General features: G+C 43.0%; 1 protein-coding gene across 3 annotated transcripts in view; it reads left to right on the top strand.

Annotated features, from left to right (window-relative positions):
- The first annotated feature begins 7,005 nt into the window (after positions 1–7,005).
- The window catches only part of STIM2 (stromal interaction molecule 2), a 145,455-nt gene continuing 138,301 nt past the window's right edge, over positions 7,006–14,159 (top strand). Inside the window, exon 1 of one of the 3 annotated variants that reach the window (XM_048848667.2) lies at positions 7,006–7,257. In XM_048848667.2, coding sequence (XP_048704624.2) covers positions 7,071–7,257 — 187 coding nt within the window. In that variant the 5' untranslated portion in view covers positions 7,006–7,070. Of the gene's footprint in view, positions 7,258–7,981; positions 8,007–8,595; positions 8,627–14,159 lie in introns of those variants that run through there. The other 2 variants (XM_048848670.2, XM_048848669.2) reach the window with 2 other exon arrangements.

The following is a 14,159-nucleotide window of genomic DNA, read 5'->3' as shown; positions in this document are numbered from 1 at the left end:
CAAGTCTCATCCACTTCCAATCCACATGTCATCCAACTTTACTTTGAAATATTGCTGTGTCTTTTTGGAGCAGCACAGAAAGGCAAACCAGCTTCAAAGCATCTCTTAAGAGAATCATTCAGTTATCCTTGAAGCATCCACTGAGAAAGAGTTGAGATACGAACATAAGAATGGCCATACTGAGTCAGATCAATGGTCCATCTAGGCTACTATCCTGTCTTCCCCTAGTGGCCAATGTGTGCTTCAGAGAGAATGAACAGAACGGGCAATCATCAAGTGATCCATCCCCTGTCTACCACTCCCAGTTTCTGGCAATCAGAAGGCCCACCCAAGCATAGGATTGCATCCATGACCATATTGGCTAATAGCCATTGATGGACCTATCCTCCATGAACTTACCTGGTTCTTTTTTGAGCCCCATTACAGTTTTGGCCTTCACAACATTCCCTGCCATGGGGAAGGGGGAGGAGTATCTCTTGTCCCCTATCGATAAAGGCCAGCAGCCTAGGGGACAGGTTGCCTCATGAGCAGGGTAGCTTCTATAGGAGGATTTGCAAAATGACTTTGAGTGGATGACTGAGTCTCAGTTGACATAGCTTTCAGCAGAAGTATTCTAAGTGGTGTAATTCAGTAATCCAATAATTAAAACAAATCAAAAAAGGTCGGTATATTATTTCCCCCCATCCTAATTTGGCATATTGGTACTGGTGGTTAGACACCATTAGTATAGATTACTGGAGCTACCTGCTGCAGACAGGAATTGCCCCTCCCGCTTCCTGTATCTGTGTATGGGTTTCCATAAGAGTAGTTCCAGAAATCCCTATGCCCTAGTTGTTAGTTGTTTGTTCTCTGTCACAGATGTTTGATGTTAACCACATATGATTGGATGTTGATTCAAGTAAAGCCACTCTCCTGGCATAATTGCATCAGCAGCAGAGACTTCTTGTGGCAGCAGACTCCTCTTTCTTTTGATGTCAGTCTACCTGACAATCAACTATGGGGAGAGGAGGACTCATTTGCATGGATTATTGGGACCCATAAGAAATACAATTTACAGGTAAGCCATAGATTCCAAGGTATAGTTTTTATTTTAAATAAATATTCTAAATGGAATTGAAGCTAGAGAGACAGAAAAATCTATTATTCAAATCAGAGATTTACATATACTTTTGCATATAAGAGGTGAATAATTTCAAGTCAGCTACTGTTAATAGCTATGTGCTATTTTATTGGAAGGGACCTTAGGAGGTCATCTATTCCAACCCCCAGCTCAAAGCAGGACCTAATCCCCAACTAAATCATCCCAGCCAGGGCTTTGTCAAGCCTGACCTTAAAAACATGTAAGGAAGGAGATTCCACCACCTCCCGAGGTAACGCATTCCGGTGCTTCACCACCCTCCTAGTGAAAAAGTTTTTCCTAATATCCAACCTAAACCTTCCCCACTGCAACTTGAGACCATTACTCCTTGTTCTATCATCTGGTACCACTGAGAACAGTCTAGATCTATTCTCTTTAGAACCCCCTTTCAGGTAGTTGAAAGCAGCTATCAAATCCCCCCTCATTCTTCTCTTCTGCAGACTAAAAAATCCCAATTCCTTCAGCCTCTCCTCATAAGTCATGTGTTGCAGTCCCCTAATCATTTTTTTGCCCTCTTTCCAATTTTTGCACATCTTCTTCTAGTGTGGGGCCCCAAACTGGACACAGTACTCCAGATGAGGCCTCACCAATGCCCAATAGTGGGGAATGACCACGTCCCTCAGTCTGCTGGCAATGCTCCTACTTGTACAGCCCAAAATGCCATTAGCCTTCTTGGCAACAAGGGCACACTGTTGACTCATATCCAGCTTCTCGTCCACCATAACTCCTAGGTCCTTTTCCGTAGAACTGCTGCCTAGCCATTCGGTCCCTAGTCTGTAGCAGTGCATGGGATTCTTCCTTCCTGAATGCAGGACTCTACACTTGTCCTTGTTGAACCTCATCAGATTTCTTTTGACCCAAACCTCTAATGTGTCTAGGTCCCTCTGTATCCTATCCCTATCCTCAAGCGTAGCTACCACTCCTCCCAGTTGAGTGTCATCTGCAAACTTGCTGAGGGTGCAATCCATGCCATCCTCCAGATCATCAATGAAAATATTGAACATCCTATAGTCTTTTACATTTTGGGGGCAGAGGCTAGATAATGAGACACACTTCCATTATTAGAGGGGGTTGCCTTTGCTGTCTCAACCAGTCTGGAAGACTGCCTTAACCACTCAGCCTCTGTCTAAGAAGACAGACAAATTACATCATTTCCATCAAGAAGGAATGGCTACATTTCATACTCATCTGCCTCCTAATTAGTTGGTGGTTGAAGTGGCACTTCTCAAATCAAAAGATGCCCGAAATCACTCTACTGCATCAATAAAGAAGGGAAGAAGGTAGATGAATTAAGAAGACAAATATTTTCTTCAGCTACATAATACATGCACATTTCCAACTATGAAGATGTCATGGCTAGGTACAAATACCATCTCTAGAGCAATATGTCCTCTTTTTCTTAATGCTCTTCCAGCGAAACACAAAAAAATTATGCAATGCTGTTTTGGCTGAAGGACTGAATGTTGCTAAGCAACAACTGAGAGCATCTTTTGACTCCTCAGATACTTCAGCAAGATCAGTAGCTTTGGCTGTCATTAAGGAGACATGCATGGTTAAGATCAGTGGGACTCCCTTGCAAAATAAAAATGAGGATTGTGGACGTTCCATTTGAAGGAGATAGTCCGTTTAGTGGTCAGACTGATGAAATACTGGAGAAAATGAAAAATTTAAGCTCTTTAGGTTTCTTTAATACAGGGAAGAGGCCTTATTCGACTCCATTACATAAATATCAAATGTAATCCCACCTCCTTCGTGTCCTTCACTTCATTACAATTATTAGAAAAAGTCATATCATTTCCACTCTCATTATACCCCACAACATCAACTACAAGTGAGGAAGAAATTTAAACCTTGCAATATTAAAGGGAAAGTTTCATGTTCATCTTCTATGGTTCCTCCAAGACATCCACTTTGACACAGAGCTTCAAGCCAGTCCGCTTGGACATTACTTATCCACAGTTTGGGTACCAGTAGTCCCATTTTGATTATCAATGGGAGTTAACAACATTGGATAGATGCATTTTAGAAGTTATTTCATGTGGTTTCACAATTTAATTCAAACCTTTTCCCCTAACAACCACCAGTTTCATATCTGGGCAGAGATCAAAGTCGTCTTGATTTGTTTAAAAAAGGAGGTTCAATCTCTGCTACAGCAGGGTGCCACAGAGGTAGTTCCATGAGATTGCAGAGGGAATGGGTTTTACTTCTTGTTTTCTACTCCCCAAAAAAGAAATGGGCCTTTGCTTTATTTCGGATTTAAAGAGATTGAACGCATAGGCTTTATCTAGACTAGATAGTTTACAGCAGCACAGATGTACTGATGCAGCTGCGCCACTGTAAGATCGCTTGTGTAGCTACTGTATGCCGATGGGAGAGAGCTCTCCCATCGACATAATTAGACCATCCCCAATAAGCGGAGGCAGCGATGTTAGTGGGAGAAGCTCTTCCACCAACATAGCACTGTGAACATGGCCACTTACGCCAGCAAAATTGATGTCACTCAGGGGTGTGTGTTTTTCCACATACATCCCTGAGTGATGTAAGTTTTGCCAACATAAGTGGTAATGTAGACATGGCCTTATATAAAGAAATTATGCTTCTGCATGTTGTCTCTAACTTCTGTAATACCTTCTCTTTCTCTCCAGGAGTGGTGTGTACCTCTGGACCTCAACGATGAATATGTCCACTTTTCTGTAAGGTCATGTCCTTGGAGGTACCTGCATTTCATTGTTGAACAGGACCATTTTCAGTACGTCTTCCTTTTTGAGTTGTGTACAGCACTCAGGAAGTTTACAAAATGCCTGTGTGTTGTAGCAGCATAGCTAAGAACATATGTATCCTGCACCTAGAGGACTGTCTAATAAAAATGTTGTCCAGGGAAGATATCTTAGTACATGTAAGTCAAATACGTTCACCATTTGTCAGTCTGGGAGTACAGATATATTGGGAAAAGTCCTGTCTAAACTCACTCAAAGGATTCTTTTTATAAAAGCCATATTGGATTCAACTGTGGAGAGAGCTTTTCTCCCAGACGAGATATATCAAAACAAACAGATGTGTATATCTCCTGAACCACTTACCAAGACAGTTAATTCTTTTCTTCCTTTGATTGCTGGGTCTGCTGGCGTCATCCACAGCAATGACTCCTTTTGCTTGTCTTCAGATGAGAGACCTTCTGCACTGGTTAGCAAAGAATTACATACCAGGTTTAGACAGCATGAATAAAAAAAAATTAATTCCACAACAAGTGTTAAGGTCATTAATGTGGTGGACAAAATGCAATGAAAGGTAAACTTTTCAGTCCTCTTTAGACAATCTTCAAGGCTGTTTATGGCTCGTGGATAAAAAAAAGAAAAAAAAAGGAAAAGGGATTTCTGTACAGACTCTCTAGATGGGTTAGATTAAGTATTTATGAATTTTATAAATTGTAGGGATTATCCACTCCACCAGGCAACAGAACTCAGCTAGATCAAAGGCAACTTTTATGGTTTTCTGTAGACATATTCCTCTGGTAGAAATATATAGAGTAGCAACCTGGAGTTCTGTTCGCACTTTTCCTTAATATTATTCTTTAGACTCAGAATCTAGCTCAGATGCAAAATTTGGCAAGGCAGTTCTGCACTCCTTGTTTAACTAGAACTCTGGGTCTCACCATCCTGGGTCAGAATACTGCTTATTAATCTAGCCCATGAATGTGAATATGCAAAGGACTCTCAAAGGAAGAAATGAATCTTACTGACCTATAACTGAGGTCCTTTGAGATGGATCTGTATATTCACACGTCATGTCCACCTTTCCTCATTACCTTGCTGTCCTACTTACCAAATGGTTGGGGTTAGAGGGGAAGAAACTGTGGTAGTGGAGCACTACGCTCCTTTTAAACACTTGCCCTAGAACATCCAGAGTTCAGTGAGGGGAAGGCCAAAGGAGGCATGTGGACACTCCAATGACTACTGTTAGTAAATTTTACCTTTCAGGCTGCACCAGTGGGAGCACCCCACAACTGGTAATATGCAGAGTCTATCTCAAAGAACCTCTGTTACAGGTAAGTAACCTTCCTTTCCCCTGCACAGCCTCCTCAAAGGATTTACTGTTTTTAAAACCTATATTTTTGTGTGTAAATATACTTGGAATATATTTCCCCCATCTATATGGCTTCACGTTGCACTATTCTCTGCTATGCTATGTGTATGAACTATTCTATCTTTGCCTGAAATTAGAATATAAACTCTATACAGCAGGGACCATAGGCCTGGTCTTTAGAGGTCCTGGTTTTCTACTCTGTTACTTCAGTTGGAGTGAAGGGCCTTGAGTTTGGGTTCCCCACTGGCTTATCTGTTTGTACAGCACCGAGCATGGTGTAGTCCTAACCTACACTAGGAGAATGTCTGGTTTTATCTCTGTCTATTGGCTGGTCCACATGAAGAATGTGTCTGGTACTGCTTTTGTCTAGGGGAGTTAGTCCTTTTGCTCAAGCATTACAGGCTCATGCTATTACTACAGTAAGTCCTGGACCTGTTGAGGGCTCAATTTTGTTTTATATATTAGCGTTTATGTGACAAGGCTTCAAATACCATTTAGCTCTATTGATTTAAAATAGTCTGTACATACATGACTTCCAACATTTTCTTTTTTGTAAAATATATGTCCCAATTCCTCTTTCTCGGAATAGAAAGCTCTGCTTTTATGCCCCTTCCTCAGTGAAAAGTTGCTAAACTTATGTACATTTTAAAACCCTCAGGGAATTAATTTAACATAAGCTTGATTGTGTGGCTCAATTTTTTTTGTAAATACTACTAAGTAGCAATTTCATTCCATTTACTGCTCTGTGGGGAGAGCACATAAAGGTTTAGCCAGATGTACTCTTCCACAAATGCTGCAGAGTAGGAGGAAGGAGCAAGTAGTTAAGTACAGCAAGAGGAGGATCTTATTAGCTATTTATGACGGCCATGGGGCCAAGTTATTTAGTTTTACAATTTCATGGTATTTACAAGGAAACTGTGGGAGAAGGTAGTTTTTTTTTTTTAAATGTGACATTTGTGGGTGGATCTGCTGCTCCGTTAACGCACCTAGGATTTACTGACTGTTCTTTGGTTGTCCCTGATTGAAGAATAGGTTTCAGAGTAGCAGCCGTGTTAGTCTGTAGTCGCAAAAAGGAGGACTTGTGGCACCTTAGAGACTAACCAATTTATTTGAGCATGAGCTTTCGTGAGCTACAGCTCACTTCATCGGATACGTATGCTCAAATAAATTGGTTAGTCTCTAAGGTGCCACAAGTCCGCCTTTTCTTTTTGCAGGAGCCCCGGCACCCTTTTCATGACAAACTGAACACGGAGGAAAGCGATCAGTTACCGTTTCCTCTTCCCCCTTCCCGTTTCTCCGTCCCACTGCTGCCTTCAGCAGGACTCTCCTGCATCCTGCAGCTGCCTGGCTCGTGCCTTGTTGTTTCCCTCTCCGCCCCCGCGCCTCTCTGCGGCGGGCTCCCTGCTCTCCTGGAGCCACCCGCCCGTCTCCCTCTTCCTTCCCCTCCCCCGCTTCCTGGCCCGCGGCTGGGGCAGCCCCGCTTCCCCTGCGTCTCTCATGGCAGGGGCGGGCCCGGACTCCGGCACGGGCCCCCGGCCCCACAGCCTCCCCGCCGCGCGCCCAGCCTGCTCTGCCTAGCCCGCCCCGCCCCCTGGGCTACCCCGCCCGCGCCCCCCTCAGCCCCGCCCCCCTCGCCCGCGCCTCTTTCCCCGAGGAGTCACCAGGCTCGTTTGCGCGGTGACGTCTTGCCGCGCAGGCGCGGAGCCCCGGAAGCCGGCGGCGGCGGGAGGCAGCGTGGGGCGCAGGGGGCGGGCGGAGCGCGGCTCGGCTGCCGGAGCCGGAGCCGGAGCCGGGCGGGGGTGGAAGCGGCACAGCGGAGCCGGTTGCGGTCGCTGCGGCAGCGGCACCGATGAGCGGGGTCCGGGTCCCGAGCGGCGCCGCGGGGAGGCGGCCGGGGGCAGCGGGAGCCCCGGTCCCGGTCCTGCTGCTGGGGCTGCTCCTGGCCGCCGCGGGATGCGAGCTGGAGTCCGGGGACGTGGCCGGGGGCAGGAGAAGAGGCGGCGCCTCCGCGGCAGAGTCCCCGGCAACGGGGACAGGTAACAGCCTGGGCGGGAGCGTCCCCCGCGAGGAGACGGGGACCCCAGACAGTTCCGCCTGCGGCCCCGGGCGGAGCCTGGTACTGACCAGCCGGGTCCCGTCCCGCCCGTGGGGGGACTCTCGCCCCGTCCCGCCCGCGCGGAACTAGCCGAGCCTCGTCCTACCCCCGGGGGACCAGCCGAGCCCCGTGTAGAGCCCAGCCAGACGCGCTGCAGCCCTGGCGGGCTGAGCGGGGGGGAGTGCGTGGGTGGCTCTCGGCTGCTTTCCCCTCTGCAGCCACTGTTTCCCCCTGATTTGCAAACTCCGCCAGCGCTTGGCTGCGCTTGCGGGTCCCACCCCGAGCTCTGATGGACCTTCCTTCTCCCCAGCGGGGATGGACACTGCGGAGCTGCTGCTCCTCTCTGCAGAGAAACCAGCCGGGTCTCCAAGAGACTCTCTGGGGCTGCTTTTTGGATGTTATTGCTTGAGAAAATGAGCAGCTTCAGCAGCAATGCGGTATTAACTCTCCTGTGAGAGCTTAGCTGGCAGTCACAGCCTTCCCACTCAGCCCAGCGAAGCCCCCGGAAAAGAGTCTGAAGGTGGATCTGTGCTAGGTCCTGTTGAATTAATGATCTTGTTAAGATCTGGAGTCCCTTCTCCTGTGATAGCCTCCTGCTGTGGGTTGTGTTTGTGTGAATGCACAGGGTGTTTTGAAGGTTGGCTGGCTCAGAAGCTCTCTTCAGGTTGCTGGCTCAGAAGCTCTCTTCAGGTATAATGAGGCTCCCTCTTAACCATTTATCGTGTGTCTAGCACCCAGGACATGGCTTGCATTAATGAGTTCGTGTATCCTCAGCAAAAAGACACATTCCTGGCATCTTTCACAGGGTGGAGGAGTCTTAGACACACAATGACTATATTTAATTGTGCATCTATATCTATGTTGGTTGGAAGGTTGCCAGAGAAACTGTTAATTTAATTTGCGCAAAATATACTTGCAACATTAGTGTGCAGGTGATGGGTCAGAATGTGGGTGGCTTTAACAGAAGAATCATGAACAAGTTTCTGTGTGCTGTAAAAGGATCCATAGCATAATTTTTAACAGCTTCAGAGGGTGTGTGCGTATCATGGAACCTGCATGGGTCCATTGGACTCGTACCCAAAAATGTGGCAGTGAATGACTCAGTAGAGCAGCAAAACAGCTTTGGGAAAATTAGATGGCCCTCCAAAGCCTAACGGACAAACTTGCAAGTATTTCCAAAATTGCCAACACAGCTGCCTATAAAGCTGCCAAGGAGCCAGATGCTGCAATGAAAATCATGACTTCCCTGGTTCCTGGGAGGGATGGATGATGGTTTTCCAGAAAAGAGGAGGATATGCTTGAATGGAAAGGTTTTGCCTCAGTTTAATATTTTTTAAAAAAAATAATGCACATATGCAGTTTTATCTCTAGAGCGTAAAATGTTCTTACCATTGATTATTTTAAAACACAGATTATGATGAAACATTTAAAAGGAGTGTCAGTAAAACAGCTTTTTTAACTTCTTAATATGAATTTTTCTTCAAGAATTTGGAAATATTGATATCAATAAAGTATCAAAGTACATCTCTTGAGATGCTTGTGTACATTTGAATAAACTATTCTAATATTTTTGAATGGTAGGAAGCTTATAGCAGTGAAAATCCTTTGACTGTTGGGTTCTTAATTACAATGGGACAGGATTTACACATAGATGTTGTATTTAAAAGTGGTTAAAAGTAGAGCAGAGCTTTGACGTGGGGGTCACCAGGCTTAGAGAAGTCTAATCAGGAAAAGGAGTAAGAGGAAAACATTGTAAGCATGAAAGTCAAAAGAGTTCACATGACTTACCAATGTAAAGACTGTTACTGTTAAATTAAACCATATTCTTGGTGCCCTGAGCTAAAATGGGTACATTTCTCTGGGTAAGATCTTACATGAATCTCTTAATGATAAGAAAGACCTGAGGGTTAGAAAATACAGGCTCATCTACAATCTTTGAAATCTCTAATTGATATCCTGAGTGACAATGCAGGGAAGTGAGGCAACACAGTCTAGTAAACTGAACTTGGATTTGGGAGATAGGCACTCCTGAATTCCAGTCTTGGCTGTTCTGTTGACTTGCTGTGTAGCATTGCGCAAGTCACTTTTATCTTTTTCCGGATCTGTAAATTTGGGATCCTACGTCAGAAGGGTGTTGTGAGGATTTGGTGTTTGTAGAGCGTTCTATGGTGGTGCTTGTTGGTATTAGTAAACAGTTCAGAGATCGGGTACTGTGATTTATATTGATGCTGTCTGTATTTCATCATCTTTACAGACTGGATTAGTTGGTTTTTCAAGTGTGGATTTATATGAAATATAACCACAGAGACCTGTTCTGATTTTATGTGGACTGTACAATGCTATCTTTAATCATCCTACAACATTTTAATATCTTTATAGCATCTTTACAGTTTTTTCTCTTATGGGGCAAGAAATCTGACTTCATAATGCTATGTATATTTAAGGTGCTTTGAGTGATTTTTTTAATGGATTTTTTTGTTTATGCATCTTCCACATTTGAAATATCTCAGGCAAAGTGCAAGCTGCTATACTTGCTAACTCTGTATTTTTTTAAAGTGTTACTTATAGCATCATCATATATATGGATGGCTTTGTGGACACCCACCTCGCTGTCCTTCAGTCTGTCCAAAATACTGCCATATAAACAATTCCCTGGCTTGCTACTTTATCTCCAGCAATTCTTCAAATCACTTAACTGTTTAGCATCAGTCAAATTCCTGGTCCTTCCCTTCAGAGCCCTACACAGCCTGCCCCCCCCACCCTCCCGCCACCTTTTCTCCTCATGTTTCTTTCTATGATTTCACTCTGCAAAAAATGTAGATTTTCTTTACTACTTTATCCTGCTTGAGTGCCTAGGCTGCCTTCTTTAAGACTCCTTACACTTGGAACACTTCTCTGATCCTGATTATCATGGCTCCATCCTCATTCTGTAAGTTTTTCCTTAATGCACATGATTCCAAAGCATTCTGTGGGTTATGATTATTCCACAGAAAAGTGTTATCAAACTAGACTGTGCTGGTTTATTCATTTACTTTAACAGTATGTAAAATTTAACTCCTCAACTTTGAGAATTATTGAAAAGACTTATTGTTTCTTCTCTCCCAGAAGTTTTTGAAAAAGTACTGAGGTCTTCTGTCTGTCTCAGAGCATCCCTGCAAAAATATAATTAACATTTTTGTACTGTTTATAACTTGTAGAGATCTTGAAAATGACCCACTAATCTGAACTGAGGGATTCAAAATTAAAGCATTCCAAGAAAAGAAACAAAACACCTTCTTAAGAAACAGTTGCTTACTACAGACCTGTCCTTGAAAGGATTACTTCACCTAATTTTTTGTAGGGAATTATACAATATAAGCTAGACATGGAAAAAATATCCTTGTCAGTACCAAGTTGTTTACCATGCTACACTTTCTAATGTTTTTGTTTGTTTGTATGGTGGTAATATGTAGTGAACCCAATATTGGATCTGACTGCACTGTATTAACACATAACAGAGGGATCGTCCCTGTCATGAAGAGCTTACAATCGAAGTATAACTCAAAGAATGGATACAGCATACAGATGAGAACCCTGTATTTGCCAGGATTGCTTCTGGAGCCTTTTTACAAAATTGACATTACATCAGTTGCCTCCGGTACAGAGGCTGATTTAAACAATAGGTTACATACCACAGTTAGCAGTTCTGCTATTTCATATTTGATTTTCTCCAGAAGCATTGGGTGAATATCATCTGGTCCTGGTGACTTAATACTGTTAAATGTATCAGTTGGTTCCAAAATCTCCTCTATTGACACCTCAGTCTGGAGCAGTTCCTCAGAATTAAAAAAATATGAGCACTTGTGGCACCTTAGAGATGAACAAAATTATTTGGGCATAAGCTTTCATGGGCGAAAACCCACTTCATCGGATGCATGCAGTGGGAAATACAGTAGGAAGATATATATACACAGAGAACATGAAAAAATGGGTGTTGCCATACCAACTGTAACAAGACCAATCAATTACTTCTCGGGGGTTTTTTATTTTTGTTTTTTTCCCCCTAATACAGACTAACACGGCTACCACTCTGATTCCTGAGAATTGTCACCTAAAAGAATGGCTCAGGTGTGAGAATCTCCTTCACACCCTCTGCAGTGAAAACCAATGCAAAGAATTCATTTAGCTTCTCTGCAATGGTCTTATTTTCCTTGAGTGCTCCGTTAACATCTCAGTCATCCAGTGTCCCTGCTGATTTTGTCAGGCTACCTGCTTCTTATATTTGAGTCTACGCATCTGTCACATATAGTGACACTCCCCCACTACTCTGTTATTCCTACATATTTTGTACTCTAGTATTGCTGTATCCCATTGATTATCATTGTTCCACCGGATTCCTATGATACGTATTATGTCAATATCCTCATTTAATACCTGGCACTCAAGTTCACCCATCTTAGTATTTAGACTACTAGTGTTTGCATACAAGCTGTTATAAAATTTGGCAATATTCAGTTGTCTGCCTTCATGTGATTGACTTTTGATTGTTTCTCTTCAGATCTTACCTGTACTTTTATCAACTTCTATTTCCTCTTTACATGATATAGAGAATCCCTTTTAATAAATCCTCCCCCAGGGATGTGTGTGTTTGAACTGTGTGCTCCTCTGCACCAGTCAGCTTTCCCCCAGCCCTTCATTTAGATAATTTTATTAATGTGCTGCTCTACCCCTGCAGCTGAGCTCATAAAGAAAGTGAAGAAACATATACCTTGTTAAACTAGGTGCTTTAGGCTGTGTTTATGCTTTGGGTTGAGCAATCAGTGGCCAGCAAATCAGTATAGCTAAGCCATTGCAGAGCCCAAGTATAGACAAGTCCGGTATAATTTGCTCGGGTTGAGTTTTCCCCTGCTTGATACAGAAGTAAGCTCAGTTAGTGCAATTCATAGCTACTATGTCTATACCTGGGGTTTGCCCTGATACAGTTACGCTGGCTGCTGGCTAGCAAGTGCTGAATCCCAACTATCCAGTAGGACTCTAATATAGAATTAATGAAGGCTTCTTTGTCCATAGTTGAGCATTTCCTAAGACTTTCTTTCAAATGTTTCATATCTTGAGTCCTCTACTATTTTTATTGTAATGGTACTGTAAATGCCATACCCCTAGTTGACGTAAGCTTTGTTTCATCCAGGAGTGTTCCTTAGGGACCACTGGTGATCAGTGAACATTGGCTAGTGACACGATGCTGGCTTTTGTTTCGTTCTGTTGCATTTCGTTACAGAGAACTGAAGATACATTGCATGGAAAGTAGTGTTGTGAAAGTATTTAAAGAACTGCTTCACTTGTCACAGGGAAGTGTTTCAGTCATAAGTGAAAGTAGGGTGATGCATTTTACCGTGAATGGGAGAGGAACTGTTGGCAAGACTACCTGCATACTTGGCTGTGGTCAACACTATGGAAGACACTCTTCTTTCTTAATACTTCCTATGCATATTGAAAATGATAATAGGTAAACTACTAAAAGTTAGTGCCCTTTCAATCAGTTTCACTTACTGAGCTGTAATCCTGTGTACTTCTTTACTTAACATATCTGTGTTCTGTAGATACATTTTAGGGAAAAAGAGATGGATTATATGACTTATTCTAAGCAGCTACCATGTAAGATATGAGGCATAAACGTGATGGTTGCAAGTTTGTATAGTTTTTATTGTCATGAGTTAAGGGTGGAGCCAGGAATGAATGACTGAGATCTTCTCAAACTTAAAGGCAAGAAAAAAAGTGTAATACTCCAGATAAAATTGTTTATGCGACATTGGTTGACTGTACCACATTGGTTGGCTATGTCACATTGGTTGACTCTAACAGTCTTAGTTTTATGCAATATTTGTCCTTTCTTCTGTGTCCTTTTGCTTTTCCCTTTTTAAAGCAAATTACTATGGGAATAATGCCATCATTGATATGAAAGGAGTTTAGTGACTTCCACAACTGTGGCATCAAGTTAGTGTTATGAGCTAGCTCTGAAATTCTTTTTAAAATATAGGAATCTAAGAAATGTTTATAGTATATGGAATAAGTATATAAACTTGCAATAGGAGTGCCATGCAACTGAAGAAGTGGTTTTTTACTCACGAAAGCTTATGCCCAAATAAATCTGTTAGCCTTTAAGGTGCCACCGGACTCCTTGTTGTTTTTGTGGATACAGACTAACATGGCTACCCCTTGATACTTGACACCATGCAACTTCTTAAAGTGTGGCATCCAGAACTGGATGGACTACTCCATCTGAGACCTCACCAGTGTTGAACAGAATGGTTCAATTTCTTCCTGTGTCTTGCATACGACAGTCCCGTTAATATGCCCCAGAACCTTGTTAGATAAAAGGAAGAGTCAAATTACCATAATTTAATAAGAACATATGCTAATGTTGCTCAACAGATGTGTGGGGATAGCCTTCCCGCTTCAGTCATATGACTAAGAACTAAATTATACACCTCGCTAGAACGTGGGGTTTGGGATCCATGCGCGGTACTGTGTTAACGCGGGGACCGTGTTCTAGCAGGTTCTGCATTACTGTGGATCTCAATTTAAATATTTAAATTTGGGATCCATTGCTGCGACCACGCTATATGTGAATCCACGCTATAGCGATGCACGCTCTAGCAAGGGTCCGCTGTAGTAGCATTGCATTATTAAACTTGAACATAGCCTTGAGATTTAAGTATTCTCCATCTGGGGCCTATATACGCTTGAGAAGCAGAAAGCAAATTTGCATGTAAAAATTCATTTAAAAAAAAAAAGGACTTTGTTAAGATCATTCCGATTTATCAGCAGTACCTGTAGCAGTTTGCACCAGTCTGGTTTTACCAC

The sequence above is a fragment of the Caretta caretta genome, chromosome 4 (assembly GCF_965140235.1).
Source record: "Caretta caretta isolate rCarCar2 chromosome 4, rCarCar1.hap1, whole genome shotgun sequence".
In the NCBI taxonomy this organism is placed as follows: domain Eukaryota; kingdom Metazoa; phylum Chordata; order Testudines; family Cheloniidae; genus Caretta; species Caretta caretta.
This window is presented reverse-complemented; position numbering and strand designations above follow the sequence as displayed.